General features: G+C 35.8%; 1 protein-coding gene across 1 annotated transcript; it reads right to left on the bottom strand.

Annotated features, from left to right (window-relative positions):
* Positions 1-675: 675 nt before the first annotated feature.
* LOC142239370 (ras-like protein family member 10B) lies at positions 676-23,068 on the bottom strand. Its single transcript, XM_075311153.1, is given in 6 exon segments — positions 676-914; positions 1,102-1,169; positions 8,339-8,452; positions 16,602-16,715; positions 17,086-17,208; positions 22,434-23,068. Coding segments are annotated over 6 exon segments (795 nt in total). The 5' UTR covers positions 22,689-23,068; the 3' UTR covers positions 676-793.
* Between the last annotated feature and the right edge of the window lie 260 nt (positions 23,069-23,328).

Genomic DNA, 23,328 nt, shown 5'->3' with positions numbered 1-23,328 from the left:
TAAATAAATGCTCCCACGTTGGGCGCCATTTATGTTCACAAAGCTCTGCCATACCTTTTTCTATCGAAAACAAAAACGCCAGCAAAAAACATTAGCCTAGGGAAATAGTTTCTTATATGGTTGAAACTCGGGGATCGCACTCACTGCTGATCTATGTTCAATTAGTCTCTGATTTTAAGTCGAATGTACATTAGAAATAATAAAATACCAGTCAACTTTGGGTGATCAAAAATTTCATTCATTTGTTACATAGACTGCCTGATAAATTTCAATATTCAGTTTCTACAAAATCACCACCAACATCACCACTCTTTTCTTTAAGAACAATTTTACTTGCATAAATTTCATGAGTATTTTTCATAATATGCTTATCTAAAAATCTTCATATATTTATATTATTCTTAATAAACTTTTTCACAATTCTTCAAGACTGACTCGAAGAATTATCGCCAAAGGCTTTTCTCTTATATGTTTGGCGTTAATTTTACAGTGTACTATGTATGTTTGTATTGGTTTCCAATTTCAAATAAACTAATCTAAAAACTTTATTTGCTAAATTGTTAATTCCTAATATTGTTCGCATAATATTAAATGGTTGATTTGTTTCACTATATTCTTCAACTAAAAGTTTCGATCATCATATCATGTGGTTTTCTTCCATTCAGCTTTCATGCTTTCATTCGACAATAATTTCTAATGTGATTGCTGTATGTTATTTTGTTATTATTATTTTTTTTTCATTTTTCTATCTTCAAAGTATTGATGTGATTCTAAAAAACTTATGCAGCAATTGCTAGAGTATTGTACAACGTCCTTTATTTCTATTTGATTGTGAAAAATCTGTGCCAATGGCACTGCCAGTGCTGGTACAACCCATTAATTCACGAAAGACATCACCAATTTTGTAGTTGTATCTGTAGTTGCCAGGATAACATGTGGTAAAGAGGGGGATATAACGAATGAGAAGAAAGGAGGAAAAGAAAAAAAAAACAGAATTGGAAATAAATATTAAGGCATTAGCATTGGCATCCATTGATGTCTTATGGTTTTTTTTTTGTTTGCTTGCTATGGAGGAGAAATGGGAGAATTTCGAATACTTACTGTGCTGAACATTCAACATAGCCACAGCGCCAGTGTTTTCGTACTAAAGTTGAAATATCTTTTAGTTCCTGCAAAATAAATGGAATTCATAAATCAATCTTGAAGTGAGTTCATGAGCATGTGGAGTACAAATAAATAGAAAATTGATAAATTATGTTTTCCTTATAAGCTAGAAATATCCTGATTTTTCTCTTGCAATTGTGTTTGATTTTGAAGTAACCCATAGAGAAATACATCGAAAGCAGTTCTATGTAACTTAGATTTTATGACTCACATGTTACCAAATATTAAAGACAATTTTCTTGAAAATAGAGAAATTATAAATTAAAGTTTATCATCTTTGTTCATTAAATTTACGACCAGAATCTTGGATATGAGCGTCTCTCCGTTAAAGTCTTATGTTTTTAAAGCAAAGGACATTTTTCTCAAAATAAAGGTAATAAATAATATTAAAATTAACTGAGTTATTGAATATTGAACGAAATTGCATTGTATTTTTTAAGATTTCCATAATGCTTTGTCAAAATAATGAAATGGTAAAATTACATTTTGAGAATTGTATCAATATTTTTTTCTGTTACAAAATGTTTATTTTTTTCCAATAAAAAAAAAAATATCTTTTGATCCAAAAACACAGTCCATTTTGTTTATTTCATTCACTTTTAACCCTCTAATGCCCCAATTTTTTGCCAGCTGATTAAATTTTCAATGTTAACGACACAAAAGCAAGAGAACTAAGCAAGAAAAATGTATACCGTAAAATTCAGCATATGCTGCAAAGCCTCTTGAATAGTTTCAAAATTTTTATACCCTCCATCATAGGATAGGGGTATATTATTATACCCTCCATCATAGAATGGGGGTATATTAACTTTGTCATTCCGTTTGTAACACATCGAAATATTGCTCTAAGACCCCATAAAGTATATATATTCTGGGTCGTGGTGAAATTCTGAGTCAATCTAAGCATGTCCGTCCGTCCGTCCGTCCGTCTGTTGAAATCACGCTAACTTCCGAACGAAACAAGCTATCGACTTGAAACTTGGCACAAGTAGTTGTTATCGATGTAGGTCGGATGGTATTGAAAATGGGCCATATCGGTCCACTTTTACGTATAGCCCCCATATAAAGGGACCCTCAGATTTGGCTTGTGGAGCCTCTAACAGAAGCATATTTTATCCGATCCGGCTGACATTTGGTACATGGTGTTGGTATATGGTCTCTAACAACCATGCAAAAATTGGTCCATATCGGTCCATAATTATATATAGGCCCCATATAAACCGATCCCCAGATTTGGCTTGTGGAGCCTCTAACAGAAGCATATTTCATCCGATCCGGCTGAAATTTGGTACATGATGTTAGTATATGGTCTCTAACAACCATGCAAAAATTGGTCCACATCGGTTCATAATTATATATAGCCCCCATATAAACCGATCCCCAGATTTGGCTTGCGGAGCCTAAAAGAGAAGCAAATTTCATCCGATCCGGCTGAAATTTGGTACATGGTGTTGGTATATGGTCTCTAATAACCATGCAAAAATTGCTCCACATCGGTCCATAATTATATATAGCCCCCATATAAACCGATCCCCAGATTTGGCTTGCGGAGCCTCAAAGAGAAGAAAATTTCATCCGATCCGCCTGAAATTTGGTACATGATGTTGGTATATGGTCTCTAACAACCATGCAAAAATTGGTCCATATCGGTCCTTAATTATATATAGCCCCCATATAAACCGATCCCCAGATTTGGCTTGTGGAGCCTCTAAGAGAAGCATATTTCATCCGATCCGGCTGAAATTTTGTACATGGTGTTGGTATATGGTCTCTAACAATCATGCAAAAATTGGTCCACATCGGTCCATAATTATATATAACCCCCATATAAACTGATCCCCAGATTTGGAAAATTTCATCCGATCCGGCTGAAATTTGGTACATGATGTTAGGTTATGGTCTCTAACAACCGTGACACAATTGGTCCATATCGGTCCATATCGGTCCATAATTATATAAGCCCCCATATAAAACGTTCTCCAGATTTAACCTCCGGAGCCTCTTGGAGGAGCAAAATTCATCCGATCCGGTTCAAATTAGGAACGTGGTGTTAGTATATGGTCGCTAACAACCATGCCAAAATTGGTCCAATCACACAAAAATTGGTCTATATCGGTTCATAATCATGGTTGCCACTCGAGCCACAAATAATCTACCAAGATTTTATTACTATAGAAAATTGTGTCAAATGTTTATTTCTATAGAAAATTTTGTTAAAATTTTATTTCTGTAGAAATTTTTGTCAAAATTTTCTTTCTATAGAATATTTTGTCAAAATTTTTATTTTTATAGAAAATTTTGTTAAAATTTTATTTCTGTAGAAAATTTTGTCAAAATTTTATGTCTACTTTGTCAAACTGAATTATATACGTATTGGATCGATCTTGTTTGATTTAATATATACCACGTATGGACTTACATACAATTTAGAAGATGGTGTTAGGAGGTTTTAAGATACCTTGCCATCGGCAAGCGTTACCGCAACTTAAGTAATTCGATTGTGGATGGCAGTGTTAGAAGAAGTTTCTACGCAATCCATGATGGAGGGTACATAAGCTTCGGCCTGGCCGAACTTACGGCCGTATATACTTGTTTTTTTTATGTTGCCCATTTTTGTTGTCTTAAGGTGTGTTTTACTAAAAGCTTCCTTATTAAATGAAGACCGCATTAGAGGGTTAATTTCTTACTTTAAATCTTTAATAAGGCACATAGCAAAAATTTAATGTAGTACACGCAAAGAAATAAGAAACGTTTGGAAAAGGTGTACCGAAAAAGTTTTTCTTTTGTTAGAGTTTTTTGAATTGCTTCGAAGATTTTAAACTTTTATCACCAAAAAATTCCTTTGTTACAAAATTTGTATTTTTTCAATTAAACAAAAAAAAATATATATTTTTGAACCAACAACACAGTCCATTTCGTTTATATCAAGCACTGTTCTTTTCTGACTTTAAGTCTTTAATAAGACACATTTTACAGTTCATAGTAAAAATTTAATATAGTAGTATGTGCTGTAGAACGTTTTTTGGGAATCTTCCGAACATATCTGGAATATATGTAAAAACATAAAAAAATAAAAAATTTTGGTGTTCGGTCGAAGCAGGGATCGAACCCACGACCCTTGGCATTCAAGGTGGACGTAGCAACCACTGCTCTACGGTGTCCAACTAAATGTATGTTTCTGTTAAATAAAGTTTGTTAAATCGGCTCGTGGGCGCCGCAAGCTATGCTATAACATATTAATATAACTTATATGGATAATTGTCTATTGATGACAATAACAGCTACATAGCTCAGTGGATAGCTACATAGCTCCTCGTGGAAGTGAGAAAGATGTGAGGGAAAATGCAATTAACCAGAAAATATATTTATTTTTGAGTTAGTCTTTATGAAATTGTTTTTATATGCAGGAATAGAATAAACGTTTATCACAAAAAGTTATACTTTTCTTCCAAATAAACTTCCTTGCAGCGAAAAACAAATGAGAATCGAAGTTTGTTTATCTAAAATTTCGTTTTGGAGGCAAGAATTATTTTTTTGCGTGTAGTATGTAATGGTCACCATTTTTTCGGAATCTTCCGAACTTTGTGAAATATATGTAAAAACACTTTTTGGCGTTTGGTCGAAGCAGTGATTAAACCCAAGACCCTTAGCATGCAAGGCGGGCATGCTAACCATTGATCCATGGTGGCCAACTAAATGTATTTTCTGTTAAATAAAGTTTTTGTTTATATAAATATAACTGTTTGACTGTTCGTGGATGCACCCAAAGAAAAAGTACTTTCCTCAGGAACGAAATTTTAGACAAACAAAATTCTCCCTTCTTATAGATTATTTTCTCGTAGAGTAGATAAACCCGAATTAGCGATAAATGATTCAACGATTGTCTCTAAATTATTTTATTTGCTTTTAAAGAAAAAACTTTGTCTGAAATTGCGTTCCTCAAAAAAGAAAACTCTTCTTTCAGTGTGGCCATAGCGCCAATAATCTGTTGGATAATGTGGGTTGGGTTTGCAGTTCGATTCTCCGTCCAGGCGAAAGGTTAACTAATTTATTCTACATTGTTTGTATTACAGAAAATGGTGCTAAGAACTAAAAAAACTCGTGGAAGTGGGAAAGATGTGCGGGAAGATGCAATTAGCCAGAAAAGATAGTTTTTTATAAAGTTGTTTTTACATCCTGTAAAAGAATAAACGGTTATCACAAAAAGTTACTTAAACTTTAAAAATTGGTATCCTTACATGAAAGAAAATTTCATTTGACTATGATCACATCGACTTTAATAATTCTGAAAAATTCTTAAAAATTAATGAGATCATCTTTGACTTTTTGTATCTTGACCACAAAGATAAAGAGGGAATGCTTTTCAAAACTTTACTCACGAAGAGAAAATTTGTAATCACGCACGAAAATGTCGTGACTCGCGAAAAATACCATGACTCACGAAAAATATCGTGACTCACGAAAAATGTCGTGACTCACGAATAATTTTATGAGTAATTTACCTTAGCGACTTGTCTGAAAACATGAGCGTGATTAAAATCGAGAGCGTTACTAAACTCTTAAAATACCGGGTGTCATTAAAATTGTAAATGAATTAAACTCGTAAGTATTTTAAGTCCGTGGGTGGGATAATTTTCGTGAGCGTATTTTTGCGAAATTCATTACTCACGCACACTCACGAAGAAATTATTTTCGTGACTCACGCTCACTCAAGACATTTGTTTTGTTAATCACGCTCACGCACAAGTTAAGTAGAACTTAAAACCGAGTATGAATTTGGAAATTTAAGTTGTCCTTGACACGTTTTTAAAGGTCTCTGACAGCACATGACATAGCGCATAAAATCACATTTGTTTCCTAGTATCAAGTATGCAAAACCCTAATTTAAAAGAGAGTTGTGTCTGAGAAGTATCCTTACTTGCATTTTACGCTTCTTTGGCTCGGAATCAATACCGAAATCATTAGTATAAAGACTAACCCCCATGTTCTGGTTTACGAATTCGCAAAACACAAAATTTTTATCTGTAAATAACTTCTGTGAACCACTTCATATTTAGCCAAGAAATTTCTTCCATTTAATTTCCTTATCCATAGGAACAGTATGTAAAAATTTCGTATCATATATCATTGTGATTCGGGAACTAGTGACAGAGGAAAGTTTTGCGTTTTGAACTGGACTAGCATTTTTTTGCAGTTTTTGTTCATATAATCTTTGGACCATGCTTGGAATAAAAAAAATCATTGGACTTGGAAAAATAAACTAGGTTAGGTTATGTGGCAGACCTATATTTGAGGCTCACTTAGACTATTCAGTGCATTGTAATACCACAAGCGGTGAGCTTATCTCCTATCATTGAGTGCTGCCCGATTCTATGTTTTAGCTCACGGACCAGGGATCTACTTCTTGTAGGCAAGTCCGAACAGCATTTCACATTGCGTTGAAGGCACTTAAAGAAGCTTTGAAATGAAGCTCAGAAATGACATCGGCATTGCTGGGAAATTATAATCTACCCTTGAAAACCTTTTTTGGTGTTTGCTCAAACGTGGGACTGAAGCCATTAGTGGGCATACCAACCAATTTACCGAAGTTATACTACCTAATTCATATTAATTTAATTTGGATTGTTTTGAATTTAATGTTTGGGTGTAAAAATTATATGTTTGGAACTCAACTTTTTTAACACAACATTTTTAAGTGCAAGCATACGATGTTCATAAACTAGCATAACATGTTTACTACAAATATGTTAATGTGCTAGAACATATTATGTTTGGGACATAAAATGTTTGTAAACATAATATGCTTGGATGCAAACATATACTTATTTAGAAATAGCCTATAAAAATGTATGTGTGTTTAGAAAGAGAGACCTCGAGAGTATGCTGCAAGTAAAAGAATGGAAGTAACCAATTGGCGCCTTAAAAATATACATACACAAAGAAATTTTCATTAAGTTTGTTTTTCTGTCAGTGTATGCCTAAGGTGAAAGATAATATGTTTGACAGGGAGCCACCGCAATGGTTAGCATGCCTGCCTTGCATACACAAGGTCGTGGGTTCGATTCCTGCTTCGACCGAACACCAAAAAGTTTTTCAGCGGTGGATAATCCCACCTCAGTAGTGCTGGTGACATTTCTGATGGTTTCAGCGCTTCTCTAAGTGGTTTCACTGCAATGTGGAACGCCGTTCGCACTCGGCTATAAAAAGGAGGTCCCTTGTCATTGAGCTTAACATGGAATCGGGCAGCACTCAGTGATAAGAGAGAAGTTCACCACACTGAAAAAAATATTGTCGTGAGGTCAAAGATTTCATGTCTTTAAAATACGAATACAAATTTTGCTTAGCATAGAAGACGCATTTCTCTAAAATAAAGTTATTTTCCTTGTCCAAAAGTCGATAAACTTTTCAATGAAGGCTAAGGTCAACTTGACTTTAATAATTCAGAAAAAATCTTTAAATTTAATGAAATTGTCTTTAAATTTGTTGTCTTTTTGCATCTTGACTACAAAGCAAAAAATCGTTCAAATATAGGACATGTTTTTCAAAACTTTATTTTAAAGAAGTTTTTTACTTCAAACATAGCATAATTTCTACTGGAAGTCGAGTCCCAATTTGGAAAATAAAGTTGCCGTTAACTCGTTTTTAAAGGACTTTGATAGCATATGAAGAAAAAAAGCTGAGAAAGCGAACAATTAAAATTTGCTTCCTAGAAGCAAGTACACAAAACCTAAATTTAAAAGAGAATTGTGTCTTTAAAGTATCCTTACTTGTATTCTTCGCTTCTTTGGTTCGGAATCAATACCAAATTTTTTAAAGTAAAGACAAAATCTTTGGAACCAAGTATGCCTTTTTTCAGTGCAATGTGGTATCACAATGGACTGAATAGTCTAAGTGAGCCTGATACATCGGGCTGCCAACTGAAGTAAAAATGAACTACCTCGAAATGTATATTTTCAATTTATACTTAGTCTAACAATTTGCCCATAGAATTAGCTCCTAACATCACCTCCGCTCTTCTTTAATCGTTTAATTCTACTTTTTTGTACTTTCGTACCCCTAATTTGTTCTGCAAATTGATTGGCAAGAGAAACAGAGAGTGTGAACATAAATTAAAAAATCAAAAGAGACAAGAAACTCAAACTTGTACTCTTTTCTAAATGTGTAATTGACTTACCTGCGAATTAGCTTGTGTTTCATTTATTGTATCATATTTATTGCCAACGACAATTATACTAAAATCACGATGACAAAAGCTGTCCAAAATTTGATCTCTCATTGATCTGCAATACTGAAAATAAAAAAGAAATATTTTTTGAATATTTTATGAAATTCTAATTTACAATTTCTCTGTACTGTTATAATATTTCTTTCAAAAGTTTTTTTTTTTTTTTAATAAAGAGCTATGTATCCATATTTTCTAAAATGTGAACATATGATGAATGATCTGCTTACGTTATTAATAAATGATTGAATTCCCTTGTAGCCAGTCTGTGGAACACAATGTTAGTAAAAAACAAGTATATACGGCCGTAAGTTCGGCCAGGCCGAAGCTTATGTACCCTCCACCATGGATTGCGTAGAAACTTCTACTGAAGAGTATCATCCACAATCGAATTACTTGGGTTACGGTAACACTTGCCGATGGCAAGGTATCTTAAAACTTCCTAACACCGTATTAAACTAAAAAAGGTCGATTAAATACGTATATAATTAAGTTTAAAGTTTGTATAGAAATAAAATTTTGACAACATTTTCTATAGAAGTAAAATTTGGAAAAAATTTTCTAAACAAATGAAATTTGGAAAAATTTTGTATAGAAATAAAATTTTGACAAAATTTTCTATAGAAATAAAATTTTGACAAAATTTTCTATAGAAATAAAAACTTGACAAAATCTTCTATAGAAATAAAATTTTGACAAAATTTTCTATAGAAACAACAACTTGACAATGTTTTCTATAACAAGTATATAAAGCAGTAAATTCGGCCGGGCCGAATTTTAAATACCCACCACCATGAATCAAGTATAATAGTTTACTATGAAAACTCTTCGTCGTAGTGGGTTACTTGATAATATATAGAATTGTAGGGGGTTTGATGACAAATATTCTCCCAAACGAGCCAGCTCCCGAAGACAAACTTTCTTCTACCTACGAAGGCCATATAAGATTCTGGATTTATGAGAACCAATTTTGTTTGAGTTTTAGAGAAAATATAAACAAATCGTGTATATGTTGAAATTACGCCTTGACTTAAAATCTTAAATCTGTAGATTTTTCCGCATTTATTTAAATACGATGAGTAAAATCTGGAACCTTTACTTTCAGTTTGAAGCAATTTTCATGATCAGTGCGCCTGCTATACTCTGAAAGAGGTGTTTTCTTTTTTGAGAAAGCAAAGTTTTCTTTTGACACAAATTTTAGAGACAATCGTTGAATAAACGAAAACACTTTATAAGAAAAAGACATTTCGTTTGTCTAAAATTTTGTTATAAATTACTAATTTCCAGCAAATCGGATAAAAACTAAGGATTCTAGAAGCCAAAGAAATAAAGCCGGGAGATCGGTGTATATGGGGGCTATACCAAAACATGGACCGATAGGCACCATTTGCTACTCACATATTTGTGATCTTAAAACACCTCCAGATTTTCAATTTCAAATAAATCGGCCAGAAAATATAGTCTCTAGACGCCCAAGAAGTAAAAATCGAGAGATCAGTCTATATAGGGGTTATACCAAAAAATGGACCGATATACCTCAATTTCGGCACTCTTATTTGTGGTCTAAAAATCCCTCTAGATTTCGAATTTCAGGCAAATCATGTAATAAATACAGTTTATTGTAGCTCAAGAATTTCAGGCAAAGCGGATGTTAAATATAGTTTCTAGAAGCCCAAGAAGCAAAATGGGAGATCGGTCTATATGGGGGCTATACCAAAAAATGGACCGATGGGCACCATTTTCGGAACACCTTTTTATGGTCCCAAAAGAACTCTACATTTTCAATTTCAGAAAAATCGGATAGAAAATATAGTTTCTAGAATCCCAAGATCAGTCTCTATGGGGGCTATATCAAAACATGGACCGATGAGCACCATTTTCGGCATACCTTTTTATGGTCCTCAAATACCTCTAGATTTCCAATTTCAGGCTAATCGGATGGTAAATATAGTTTCTAGAAGCCCTAAAAGCAAAATCGGGATATCGGTCTATATGGGGGCTATACAAAAACATGGACCGATGAGAACCATTTTCGGCACACCTTTTTATGGTCCTCAAATACCTCTATATTTTCAATTTCAGGCAAATTGGATAAAAACTACGGGTTTTGTAGGCCCAAGACTCCAAATCGGGAGGTTGGTTTATATGGGGGCTATATCAAAACATCGACCTATGCGGACCATTTTCGACACACCTCTTTATGGTCCCAAAATACCTTTAGATTTTCAATTTCATACAAATCGGATAGAAAATACTGTTTCTAGACGCGTAAGAAGAAAAATCGGGAGATCGGTCTATATGGGGGCTATACCAAAACATGGACCGATATGGACCATTTTCTACACACCTCTTTATAGTCCCACAATACCTCTAGATTTCCAATTTGAGGCAAATCTGGTAAAAACTACGGTTTTTATAGGCCCAAGACCCCAAATCGGGTCTTGGGCCTATAAAAACCGTACAAATCGGATAGAAAATACTGTTTCTAGACGCGTAAGAAGAAAAATCGGGAGATCGGTCTATATGGGGGCTATACCAAAACATGGACCGATATGGACCATTTTCGACACACCTCTTTATAGTCCCACAATACCTCTAGATTTCCAATTTGAGGCAAATCTGGTAAAAACTACGGTTTTTATAGGCCCAAGACCCCAAATCGGGAGGTCGGTTTATATGGGGACTATATTAAAACTTGGACCGATATAGCCCATCTTCGAACTTGACCTACCTGCAAAACAAAAAACTAATCTGTGCCAAATTTCGGGACGATAGCGCCATTATTGAAGGCTGTAGAGTGATTACAACAGACAGACAGACAGACAGACAGACGGACATGCTTATATCGTCTTAGAATTTCTCCCTGATCAAGAATATATATACTTTATATAGTCGGAAATCGATATTTCGATGTGTTACAAACGGAATGACAAACTTATTATACCCCCGTCACCATTTTATGGTGGTGGGTATAAAAATAAAATTTGGTAGATTATTTTTGGCTCGAGTGGCAACCATGATTATGAACCGATATGGACCAATTTTTGTGTGATTGGGCATCGGCTATATATAACTATAGACCGATATGGACCAATTTTGGCATGGTTATTAGAGGCCTTATACTAACACCACGTTGCAAATTTCAACCGGATGAATTTTGATCCTCCAAGAGGCTCCGGAGATCGAATCTGGGAACGGTTTATATGGGGGCTTTATATAATTATGGACCAATATGGACCAATTCTTGCGTGTTTGTTAGAAACCACATTCTAACACCATGTTCCAAATTTCAACCGGATCGGATGAATTTTGCTCCTCCAAGAGGCTCCGGAGGACAAATCTGAGGATCGGTTTATATGGGGGCTATATATAATTATGGGCCGATGTGGACCAATTTTTGCATGGTTATTAGAGAACATATACCAACACCATGTACCAAATTTCAGCCGGATCGGATGAAATTTGCTTCTCTTAGAGGCTCCGCAAGCCAAATCGGGGGATCGGTTTATATGGGGACTATATGTAATTATGGACCGATATGGACCAATTTTTGCATGGTTGTAAGAGACCATATACTAACACCATGTACCAAATTTCCGTCCGATCGGATGAAATTTGGTTCTCTTAGAGGTTCCGCAAGCCAAATCGGGGGATCGGCTTATATGGGGGCTATATATAATTGTGGACCGATATGGACAATTTTTTGCATGGTTGTTAGAGACAATATACTAACACCACGTACCAAATTTCAATCGGATCGGATGACGTTTGCTCCTCTAAGAGGCTCTGGAGGTCAAATCTGGGGATCGGTTTATATGGGGGCTATATATAATTATGGACCGATGTGGACCAATTTTTGCATGGTCATTAGAGAACATATACCAACACCATGTACCAAATTTCAGCCGGATCGGATGAAATTTGCTTCTCTTAGAGGCTCTGCAAGCCAAATCGGGGGACCGGTTTATATGGGGACTATATATAATTAATATGGACCAATTTTTGTATGGCTGTTAGAAACCATATACTAACACCATGTACCAAATTTCAGCCGGATGGGATGAAATTTGCTTCTCTTAGAGCAATCGCAAGCCAAATTTGGGGGGTCCTTTTATATGGGGGCTATACGTAAAAGTGGGAACGGAAGTGGGCCCATTTGCAATACCATCCGACCTACATCAATAACAACTACTTGTGCCAAGTTTCAAGTCGATAGCTGGTTTCGTTCGGAAGTTAGCGTGATTTCAACAGACGGACGGACGGACGGACATGCTCAGATCGACTTAGAATTTCACCACGACCCGGAATATATATACTTTATGGGTTCTTAGAGCAATATTTCGGTGTGTTACAAACGGAATGACAAAGTTAATATACCCCCATTCCTATGGTGGAGGGTATAATATGGAAACATTTAAAACTGAAGACAATTTTTGGCAACTTCGCAAAAGTGTATTTATGATTTATCGGTCGATAGATATGTATGTTATTAGAATTATAGGAAAATGTAAGCATTTTTACAAGTTTTCAGTGGCGATTTTATATGGAAAACTTTTGTATTTTGGCCATTTTTGTCGAAATCAGAAAAACATATATATGGGAGCTATATCTAAATCTGAACCGATTTCAATCAAATTTGGCACACATGATTATATTACTAATTGTACTCCTATTGCACAATTTCAACCAAATTGGGCCAAAACTCTGGCTTCTGGGGCCATATAAGTCCATATTGGCCGAAAAATATATATGGAAGCTATATCTAAATCTGAATCGATTTCAACCAAATTTGTCACGCATAGCAACAATGCTAAATCTACTACCTGTGCAAAATTTCAACCAAATTGGGCTAAAAATCTGGCTTTTAGGACCATATTAGTCCATATCGGGGGAAAGATATATATGGGAGCTATATCTAAATCTGAACCGATTTCAATCAAATTGTGCACACTTGACTATACTACTAATTTTACTCCTAGTGCAAAATTTCAACCGAATTCGGCCAAAAATCTGGCTTCTGGGGCCATATAAGTCCATATCGGGCGAAAGATATATCTGGGAGCTATATCTAAATCTGAACCGATTTCTTCCAAAATCAATAGGGTTCTATTCTGACCCAATTTAGGAACATGTGCCAAATTTGAAGGCGATTGGACTTAAATTGCGACTTAGACTTTGATCACAAAAATGTGTTCACAGACAGACAGACGGACGGACGGACGGACGGACGGACGGACAGACGGACATGGTTATATCGACTCAGGGATCCACCCTGAGCATTATTGCCAAAGAAACAATGTGTCTATCTCGTCTCCTTCTGGGTGTTGCAAACATATGCACTAACTTATAATACCCTGTTCCACAGTGTGGCGCAGGGTATAATTAGAGTGAAATTCTAGCTTCTGCGGCTATATTAGTAGATATCGGGCGAAAGATATATATGGGAGCTATATCTAAAACTGAACCAATTTCTTCCAAAATCATTCAGAATAGAACCCTAATTCTGAGCTAAAACACATACTTGTGCCAAATTTGAAGTCTATTGGACTAAAATTGCGACCAAGGCTTTGATTACAAAAATGTATTCACAGACAGACGGACATGGCTAGATTGACTCAGGGGCCGTCCCTGAGTAATATGTATTGCCAAAGACACCATATGCCTATCTCGTCTCCTTCTGGGTGTTGCAAACATATGCACAAACTTATAATACCCTGTTTCACAGTGTGGCGTAGGATATAAATATCACAAAATATTTTCCAATTAAAATTTTAACTGAGTTTTAAAAAATATTCAATTAACAATTTAATTGTTTCAACAAATTTTGTAATTGAAAGAAATCAATAACACAAATTAGTTGTATCAATTAATTCTTTAATTGGATTATTTAATTTTTTAATTGACTTTGGTGATTGTACTATCATTTCTGTGATTGAAGATATTTCAATTAAAAACAAGTATATAACATACAGGCGTAAGTTCGGTCAGGCCGTATCTTATGTACGCTCCACCATGGATTGCGTAGAAACTTCTACTAAAGACTGTCATCCACAATCGAATTACTTGGGTTGCGGTAACACTTGCCGACGGCAAGGTATCTTAAAACTTCTTAGCGCCATCTTCTAAATTGTAAGCTAGTCCACACGGGTTATATATTAAACAAAAACAAGCATATATGGCCATAAGTTCGGCCAGGCCGAATCTTATGTACCCTCCACCATGGATTGCGTAGAAACTTCTACGAAAGACTGTCATCCACAATCGAATTACTTGGGTTGTGGGAGCCACCGTGGTGCAATGGTTAGCATGCCCGCCTTGCATACACAAGGTCGTGGGTTCGATTCCTGCTTCGACCGAACACCAACAAGTTTTTTCAGCGGTGGATTATCCCACCTCAGTAATGCTGGTGACATTTCTGAGGGTTTCAAAGCTTCTCTAAGTGGTTTCACTGCAATGTGGAACGCCGTTCGGACTCGGCTATAAAATGGAGGTCCCTTGTCATTGAGCTTAACATGGAATCGGGCAGCACAATGGACTGAATAGTCTAAGTGAGCCTGATACATCGGGCTGCCACCTAACCTAACCTAACCTAACCTAACCTACTTGGGTTGTGGTATCTTAAAACTTCTTAACATCGTTTTCCAAATTGTGAGTTAGTCCATACGTGGTATATATTAGACAAAAAAAGGTATGTGTAGGTAAGTCTAGAAATATTAACGAATCGATATGGACTTTTTCACGGTACGTAGAGAGCCAGAATTGAATTATGGAGGTCGCTTATATGGGGGCTATATACAATTATGAACTTGATATGGACCAATTTTTGTGTGATTGGGGATCGATGGACCACTATGGACCTAGTTAGGCATGGTTGTTAACGGCCATATACTAGCACAATGTACCAAATTTCAACTGACTCGTATGAAATTTGCTCCTCCAAGAGGCTCCAAAACCAAATCTCGGGATCGGTTTATATGGGGGCTATATATGATTAAGGACTGATATGGACCACTTTTGGCATGGTTGTTAAATATCATATACTACCACCACGTACCAAATTTCAACCAGATCGGATGAATTTTGCTTCCCCAAAAGGCACCGGAGGTCAAATCTGGGGATCGGTTTATATGGGGACTGATATGAACCAATTCCTGCATGGTTATTGGATACTATACACTAACATCACGTACCAAATTTCAGGCAAATCGGATGAATTTTGCTCTTCCAACGGGCTCCGGAGGTCAAATCTGGGAATCGGTTTATATGGGTGCTATATATTATTATAGACCGATTTCGACCAATTTTTGCATGGGAGCTTGAGGCCATATTTTAACACCACGTTCCAAATAGCAACTGAATCAGATGAATTTTGGTCTTCCAAGAGGCTCCGGAGGTCAAATCTTGTGATCGGTGTATATGGGGGCTATATATAATTATGCACCGATGTGGACCAATTTTTGCATGGTCATTAGAGACCATATAATAACACCATGTACCAAATTTCCGCCGGATCGGATGAAACTTGTTTCTCTTAGAGGTTCCGAAAGCCAAATCGGGGGATCGGTTTATATGGGGGCTGTATATAATTATGGACCGATGTGAACCAATTTTTGCATGGTTGTTAGAGACCATATATTAACACCATGTACCAAATTTCAGTCGGATCGGATGAAATTTGCTTCTCTTAGGGGGTCTGCAAGCCAAATTTGAAAGAAACCACATCTTTGACTAGGAATCAATATCAAAACCTTAGGGGAAGGTCCAAATCTGTGGATTCAATTAAACTTTTGAACCCATAGGAGTAAAAAGCAAATAAAATTCTAAAAATTTACAAGAAAACAAATAAAAGTGTGATAAAAATCAAATTTAGTAAATTTTATTTCCATTTATTTTATAATCTTATTCAAATGAACTTTCTGTTTTTTTTACTGTTTTTAATACCTTAATTAACATTTATGGATGAAGCGAAATGGATTGTGAAAGTATATTCTATTGAAATTTGGGAAAATATTTCCATTAAAATTTCTGCACATTTTTCGGGATACAGATCCACAAGTGTGTGTATCCTTATTTTGTTACAATACAGTTTTTTTTTTTCTCTTTAAACAATTATAATATTTTTTATGTTATGTTAGCTGGATATCAATGCAGGCTGATTTAATATCCATGAGTGTGTGTTTTTTGTGTAATAATATAGAATCTTGGGTATACTTACTCGGAAAGTTTCTAAATTTCCCATATCGAACACTAAGACGTAGGCATGGACTGTTCTCAACCCCAGCGGGTGACCATTGTTCCATTCAGCAAAATTGTCCGCTGGAAACCGTTTCTGTGTTCATTGATTTGCATTCAAAATTGTCATCATTTCAGGTTGATTTCGATATTAGCCGTTTGACGTTTTTCCATGGATAATTTGAAAGAAAATGAGAAAAGTTTTAATTGGCCAATGTTTCATTATTCTTGTGAATAAATAAATTGTGATTACGACTATCAAGGACATTGAGGCAAAAAGCGATTGTTGGCTAACAATTGGTATGGAGGGATTACCCGAGGGCAAGACTGATATTTCGAATGCGAAAAAAAAAACTTTTTCTTTTGTACAATAAGAATTTTGATAAGAACTTTTCAAGTTTCTTACGCTATCGTTTATATGGGACAACAATGAGGAGGAAGGACTCTGTTGATTATCATGCTATTACCTGGGGCGGAACATCGATTACCATCAGCTCTCGAATACAGGTATCACATACCAAGCAGCTTTTGTACACTTTTCTTCTGGTTGTCGTTTGATGTGTCTTGGGGAAGTCATGGTAGAAAAATTGCTAAAACGAAAAGAAACAAGAAAACAACGTTAAAGCTTTGGTAAGTAGGGGGGCCTTATGGGAGTGCAATGGAGAATAGCCAGTTAACTGGCATAATGACTCCATAAATTTTAGTACATTTTATTCCGTTGCCAATGCCATTTTCCCAACCAAAGACTTGTTTTTTTTTCGTCTTCATCAGGATGTGTATTAAATCCAAAAAAAAAACAAAAAGTTTTGGAGAAGTTAAAGATATGAATTAATGGATTTTTCTTGTTTACAGCAATGAAGCGCGTAATACAGTGATACTTTGCCTAATAGAAAGCCATCTCTGCATACAATTTCTCAGATCTGTAATGTAGCGCGCGAAATGGTTTACGGGAAATTAAGTTAAAATAAAACAAGTAAGGAAAGTTTAAGTCGGGTCGGGTCGACTATATTATACCCTGCACCACTTTGTAGATCTAAATTTTCGATACCATATCACATTCGTCAAATGTGTTGGGGGCTATATATAAAGGTTTGTCCCAAATACATACATTTAAATATCACTCGATTTGGACAGAATTGGATAGACTTTTATAAAATCTATAGACTCAAAATTAAAGTTGGCTAATGCACTAGGGTGGAACACAATTTTAGTAAAAAATATGGGAAACATTTAAATCTGAAGCAATTTTAAAGAAACTTCGCAAAAGTTTATTTATTATTTATCGCTCCATATATGTATTAGAAGTTTAGGAAAATTAGAGTCATTTTTATAACTTTTCGACTAAGCAGTGGCGATTTAACAAGGAAAATGTTGGTATTTTCACCATTTTTGTCGAAATCAGAAAAACGTATATATGGGAGCTATATCTAAATCTGAACCGATTTCAATCAAATTTGGCACACATGACTATATTACTAATTGTACTCCTAGTGCAATATTTCAACCAAATTGGGCCAAAACTCTGGCTTCTGGGGCCATATAAGTCCATATCGGGCGAAAAATATATATGGAAGCTATATCTAAATCTGAACCGATTTCAATCAAATTTGACACACATGACTATACTACCAATTGTACTCCTTGTGCAAAATTTCAAGCTAATCGGTATAAAACTCTGGCTTCTGGGTCCATATAAGTGCATATCGGGCGAAAGATATATATGGGAGGTATATCTAAATCTGAATCGATTTCAACCAAATTTGGCCCGCATAGCTACAATGCTAAATCTACTTCCTGTAAAAAATTTCAACCAAATTGGGCCAAAACTCTGGCTTTTAGGACCATATTAGTCCATATCGGGCGAAAGATATATTTGGGAGCTATGTCTAAATCTGAACCGATTTCAATCAAATTTAGCACACTTGACTATACTACTAATTGTACTCCTAGTGCAAAATTTCAACCAAATTCGGCCAAAAATCTGGCTTCTGGGGCCATATAAGTCCATATCGGGCGAAAGATATATATGGGAGCTATATCTAAATCTGAACCGATTTCTTCCAAAATCAATAGGGTTCTATTCTGACCCAAATTAGGAACATGTGCCAAATTTGAAGGCGATTGGACTTAAATTGCGACCTAGACTTTGATCACAAAAATGTGTTCGCAGACAGACGGACGGACGAACGTACGGACAGACGGACATGGTTATATCGACTCAGGGACCCACCCTGAGCATTATTGCCAAAGACACCATGTGTCTATCTCGTCTCCTCCTGGGTGTTACAAACATATGCACTAACTTACAATACCCTGTTCCACAGTGTGGCGCAGGGAATAAAAATGTCTATAGAACTTAAAATCATAATCAAATGAAAAGTTGTACATTTCAAATTAAACCTTTTTCAAATCAACTGGAACCTTTTACAAATCACATGAAACTTTTGTAATCAAAATCAATTTTTTATTAGAATTCATATTTTAGATCATTGATGGTTAGGATATAATTGATAAGTACATATAAAGCACCACTAAAGAAACAAATTACATGGTTACAAATTTTATTTTTTAAGACGGATTTAACATGTGAAAATTTTCGATAAGAAAATATTTCGGATTTGAATATGGGTTCCGTAAAAAACAATATTTATTTCCGGCATAACGAATTTTCATACAAACAAACATGATTTGTCATTTTATTTTTGTATATACACCTCAAAAAATTATTTTTATACCCTCCACCACAGGATGGAGGGTATATTAACTTTGTCATTCCCTTTGTAACACATCGAAATATTGCTCTAAGACCTCATAAAGTATATATATTCTGGGTCGTGGTGGAATTCAGAGTCGATCTAAGCATGTCCGTCCGTCCGTCCGTCTTTTAAAATCACGCTAACTTCCGAACGAAACAAGGTATCGAATTGAAAATTGGCACAAGTAGTTGTTATTGATGTAGGTCAGATGGTATTGCAAATGGGCCATATAGGTTCACTTTTACGTATAGCCCCCATATAAACCGACCCCCATATTTGGCTTGCGGAGTCTCTAAGGGAAGCATATTTCATCCGATCTGGCTTAAATTTGGTACATGGTGTTGGTGTATGGTCTCTAGTTTAGGTTAGGTTAGGTTAGGTGGCAGCCCGATGTATCAGACTCACTTATACTATTCAGTCCACATTGGTGAACTTCTCTCTTATCACTGAGTGCTGCCCTATTCCATGTTAAGCTCAATGACAAGGGACCTCCTTTTTATAGCCGAGTCCGAACGGCGTTCCACAGTGAAACCACTTAGAGAAGCTATGAAACCCTCAGTAATGTCAGCAGTATTACTGAGGTGGGATAATCCACCGCTGAAAAACTTTTTGGTGTTTGGTCGAAGCAGGAATCGAACCAACGACCTTGTGTATGCAAGGCGGGCATGCTAACCATTGCACCACGGTGGCTCCCTCTAACAACAGTGCAAAAATTGGTCCACATCGCTCCATAATTATATATAGCCCCCATATAATCCGATCCCCAGATTTGGCTTGCGGAGCCTCAAAGAGAAGCAAATTTCATCCGATCCGGCTGAAATTTGGTACATTATATTATTATATAGTATCTAATAACCACGTAAAAATTGGTCCACATCGGTCCATAATTATATATAGCCCCCATATAAACGGACCCCCAGATTTGGCTTGCGGAGCTTCTAAGAGAAGCATATTTCATCCGATCTGGCTGAAATTTGGTACATGGTGTTGGTATATGGTCTCTAATACAATATTAAAAATTTCGAAATTCGAGAATGGCGATTCTGTAAATTTTTCGAAATTTTAGGATTTCTCGAAAACTATAAGAAATAGAATTTTTATTTAAACGGCACAATTATGTTCTCGGCTAGCAGAACTCAGCACAACTGTCAAAATGTCGAATTTCGAAAATGGCGATTCTGGCAAAAATTTTGTTGAAAAATGTTTTTTCCAAATATCTCGACTATTTGATAAAATTAAAAAAAAAAAGAAAAACAATTATATACGGCCGTAAGTTTGTCCAGGCCGAAACTTATGTACCCTCCTCCATGGATTGCATAGAAACTTATACGAAAGACTGTCATCCACAATTGAATTACATGGGTTGCGGTAACACTTGCCGATAGCAAGGTATCTTAAATCTTCTTTACACCGTCTTCTCAATTGTAAGTTAGTCCATACGGGGTATATATTAAACAAAAAAGGCCGATTAAATTCGTATATAATTCAATGTGACAATATTTTCAATAGAAATAAAATTTTGACAAAATTTTGTATAGTAATAAAATTTTGACAAAATTTTCTATAGAAATACATTTTTGGTAATTTTTTTTTGGGGATCGGCTATATATAACTATAGACCGATATGGACCCATTTTGGCATGGTTGTTAGCGGCTATATACTAGCGCAATGTACAAAATTTCACCACGTACCAAATTTCAACCGGATCGGATGAATTTTGCTCCTCCAAGAGCTCCAGGGGTCAAATCTAGGGATCGGTTTAAATAGGGGTTATATATAATTAAGACCGGTGTGGACCAATTTTTGCATGGTTGCTAGATACCATATACTACCACGTAACACCACGTACTAAATTTCAACCGGATCGGGTGAACTTTGCTCTTCCAAGGGGCTCCGGAGGTCAAATCTGGGGATCGTTTTATATGGGGGCAGCATATATTTATGGACCGATATGGACCAATTCCTGCATGGTTGTTATAGACCATATACTAACATAACGTACCAAATTTCAACCGATTCGGATGAATTTTGCTCATCCATGAGGCTCCGGAGATCAAATCTGGGGATCGGTTTATATGAGGGCTATATATAATTATAGACCGATGTGGACCAATTTTTGCATGGTTGTTAGAGATCATATACTAACACCATGTACCAAATTTTAACCAAATCGGATGAGCTTTGCTCCTCCAAGAGGCTCTGCAAGCCAAATCTGAGCGTCGGTTTATATGGGGGCTATACGTAAAAGTCGTCCGATATGGCCCATTTGCAATACCTTCCGACCTACATCTATAACAACTACTTGTGCCAAGTTTCAAGCCGATAGCTTGTTTCGTTCGGAACATGCTTAGATCGACTCAGAATTTCACAACGACCCAGAATATATATACATTATGGGGTCTTAGAGCAATATTTCGATGTGTTACAAACGGAATGACAAAGTTAATATAAAAACAAATTGCGGCACAAATCGGCACTAACCTAGCACAATCCAGCACAACTTTCAAAATTCGAAAATGGCAATTCTACTTTCTTGGACATACCAAATACCGTTTCCAATTCGTCTACTAAATTTGTAAACAATTTCCCCGTTTGTGCCATAATGATATCAGCGGACAATTGTTCCGCCTTAAAGTATGCAAAGAAAATGTTTTATTGCAGATATACCGGGTTAATCTTCCTTAAATTAATTTCCAAGGAATGAATTTGAATATAATGGATATAAAATGATTGCTGGGTTTGAGAGGTTACTTCACAATTCTATGCGTAACACACTGATATAAATGCGTTCGATTCTGACTTTTTCCTTATAAAAAAGTGTGTCACTTTTGTACAATGAATATGCCACCTTTTATTGCGAATTCCACTTTTTGTCTGGATATCTTTGCGTATATATGAAGGGGGGATCATATCTAATTAGATCCCCCAGCTTTTGGGCCGCTGTTCAATTTATTGTCTATGGAAATAATCTCTCAGAAAACATATGATTCTATTCTTAAATATCTTAAAATGAAACCAAAGAGAACAAGAAAGAAAAGCCTAGTTCTAGCACACTCACCTGTAAGATACTGGTTTTACCGACGCCAGAGGCCCCCAAAAATGCCGCTTTAAGGGGGCCCTGTAGCCATGGGGGCTCTGCACCACCCTCCAGAGTGATGCGCTATGCTGAGATGCACTTGTTTTGTATATGAATTTCCATTGCGATTGATATCTTTGTTGATTTCGTTGTGGAATTATCACCGACATAGTCAACGCTGCGTGTGCTTCCAATTAAAAGTTTCTTTGAATTGGTCGGCGATATAGTGCTCCACATTATATTTTGAAAGAACTCCAGCTTGCAATGGTCTTCAACTTAAATTCGGAATTTTACGCTGGCTATGATGGTTGGCAGATAGACCTTCGGCTCAGGCTGGAATATGTGCGTATGTTTGTGTGTGGAGATTTGTGCGTTTGTTTTTTATTTTCTTTGTGGCTGATTGAGAGAGCCTGTATGTCCTGTGGCACGTGTGAATTTATGTCTATTATGTTGTGTCTATGTAAGTGTGTGGGTGTTTTGAGTATGGATGTGCTTTTGTTTGTTCTTATTTTTTTGGTTTTATCGGTACAACTTTTTATTGTTATTTATTCTATTTTTATTGTTGTTGTTGTCTGCTATTTTGTCAGTTATGTTGAAGTTTAATTTAATATTGCAAAACTGGATTGGTAGAAAGTCCATGGATTTATTTGTTTTTTAATTAAATATAAAAAATCACAAAAGAAGAATTATATTGCTTTGTGGGTTTCACTGTGTGCTCAAGGACGTCTTCCATACCAAACGATAAATCCTCTTCCGTGTGGGAGTTGGAGAATTGGATGGCGAAGGTAGTGACGATGAAAGACGGATGTTGTAGTCTGACGATATTGCTGCAAATAAAAGAAATAACGAAATTATGTTGAATTATTTAAAGACAATT

The sequence above is a fragment of the Haematobia irritans genome, chromosome 1, assembly GCF_050003625.1.
Source record: "Haematobia irritans isolate KBUSLIRL chromosome 1, ASM5000362v1, whole genome shotgun sequence".
Classification (NCBI taxonomy): Eukaryota; Metazoa; Arthropoda; class Insecta; order Diptera; family Muscidae; genus Haematobia; species Haematobia irritans.
Note: the sequence above shows the minus strand (reverse complement) of the source record. Positions and strands in the feature narration are given on the sequence as shown.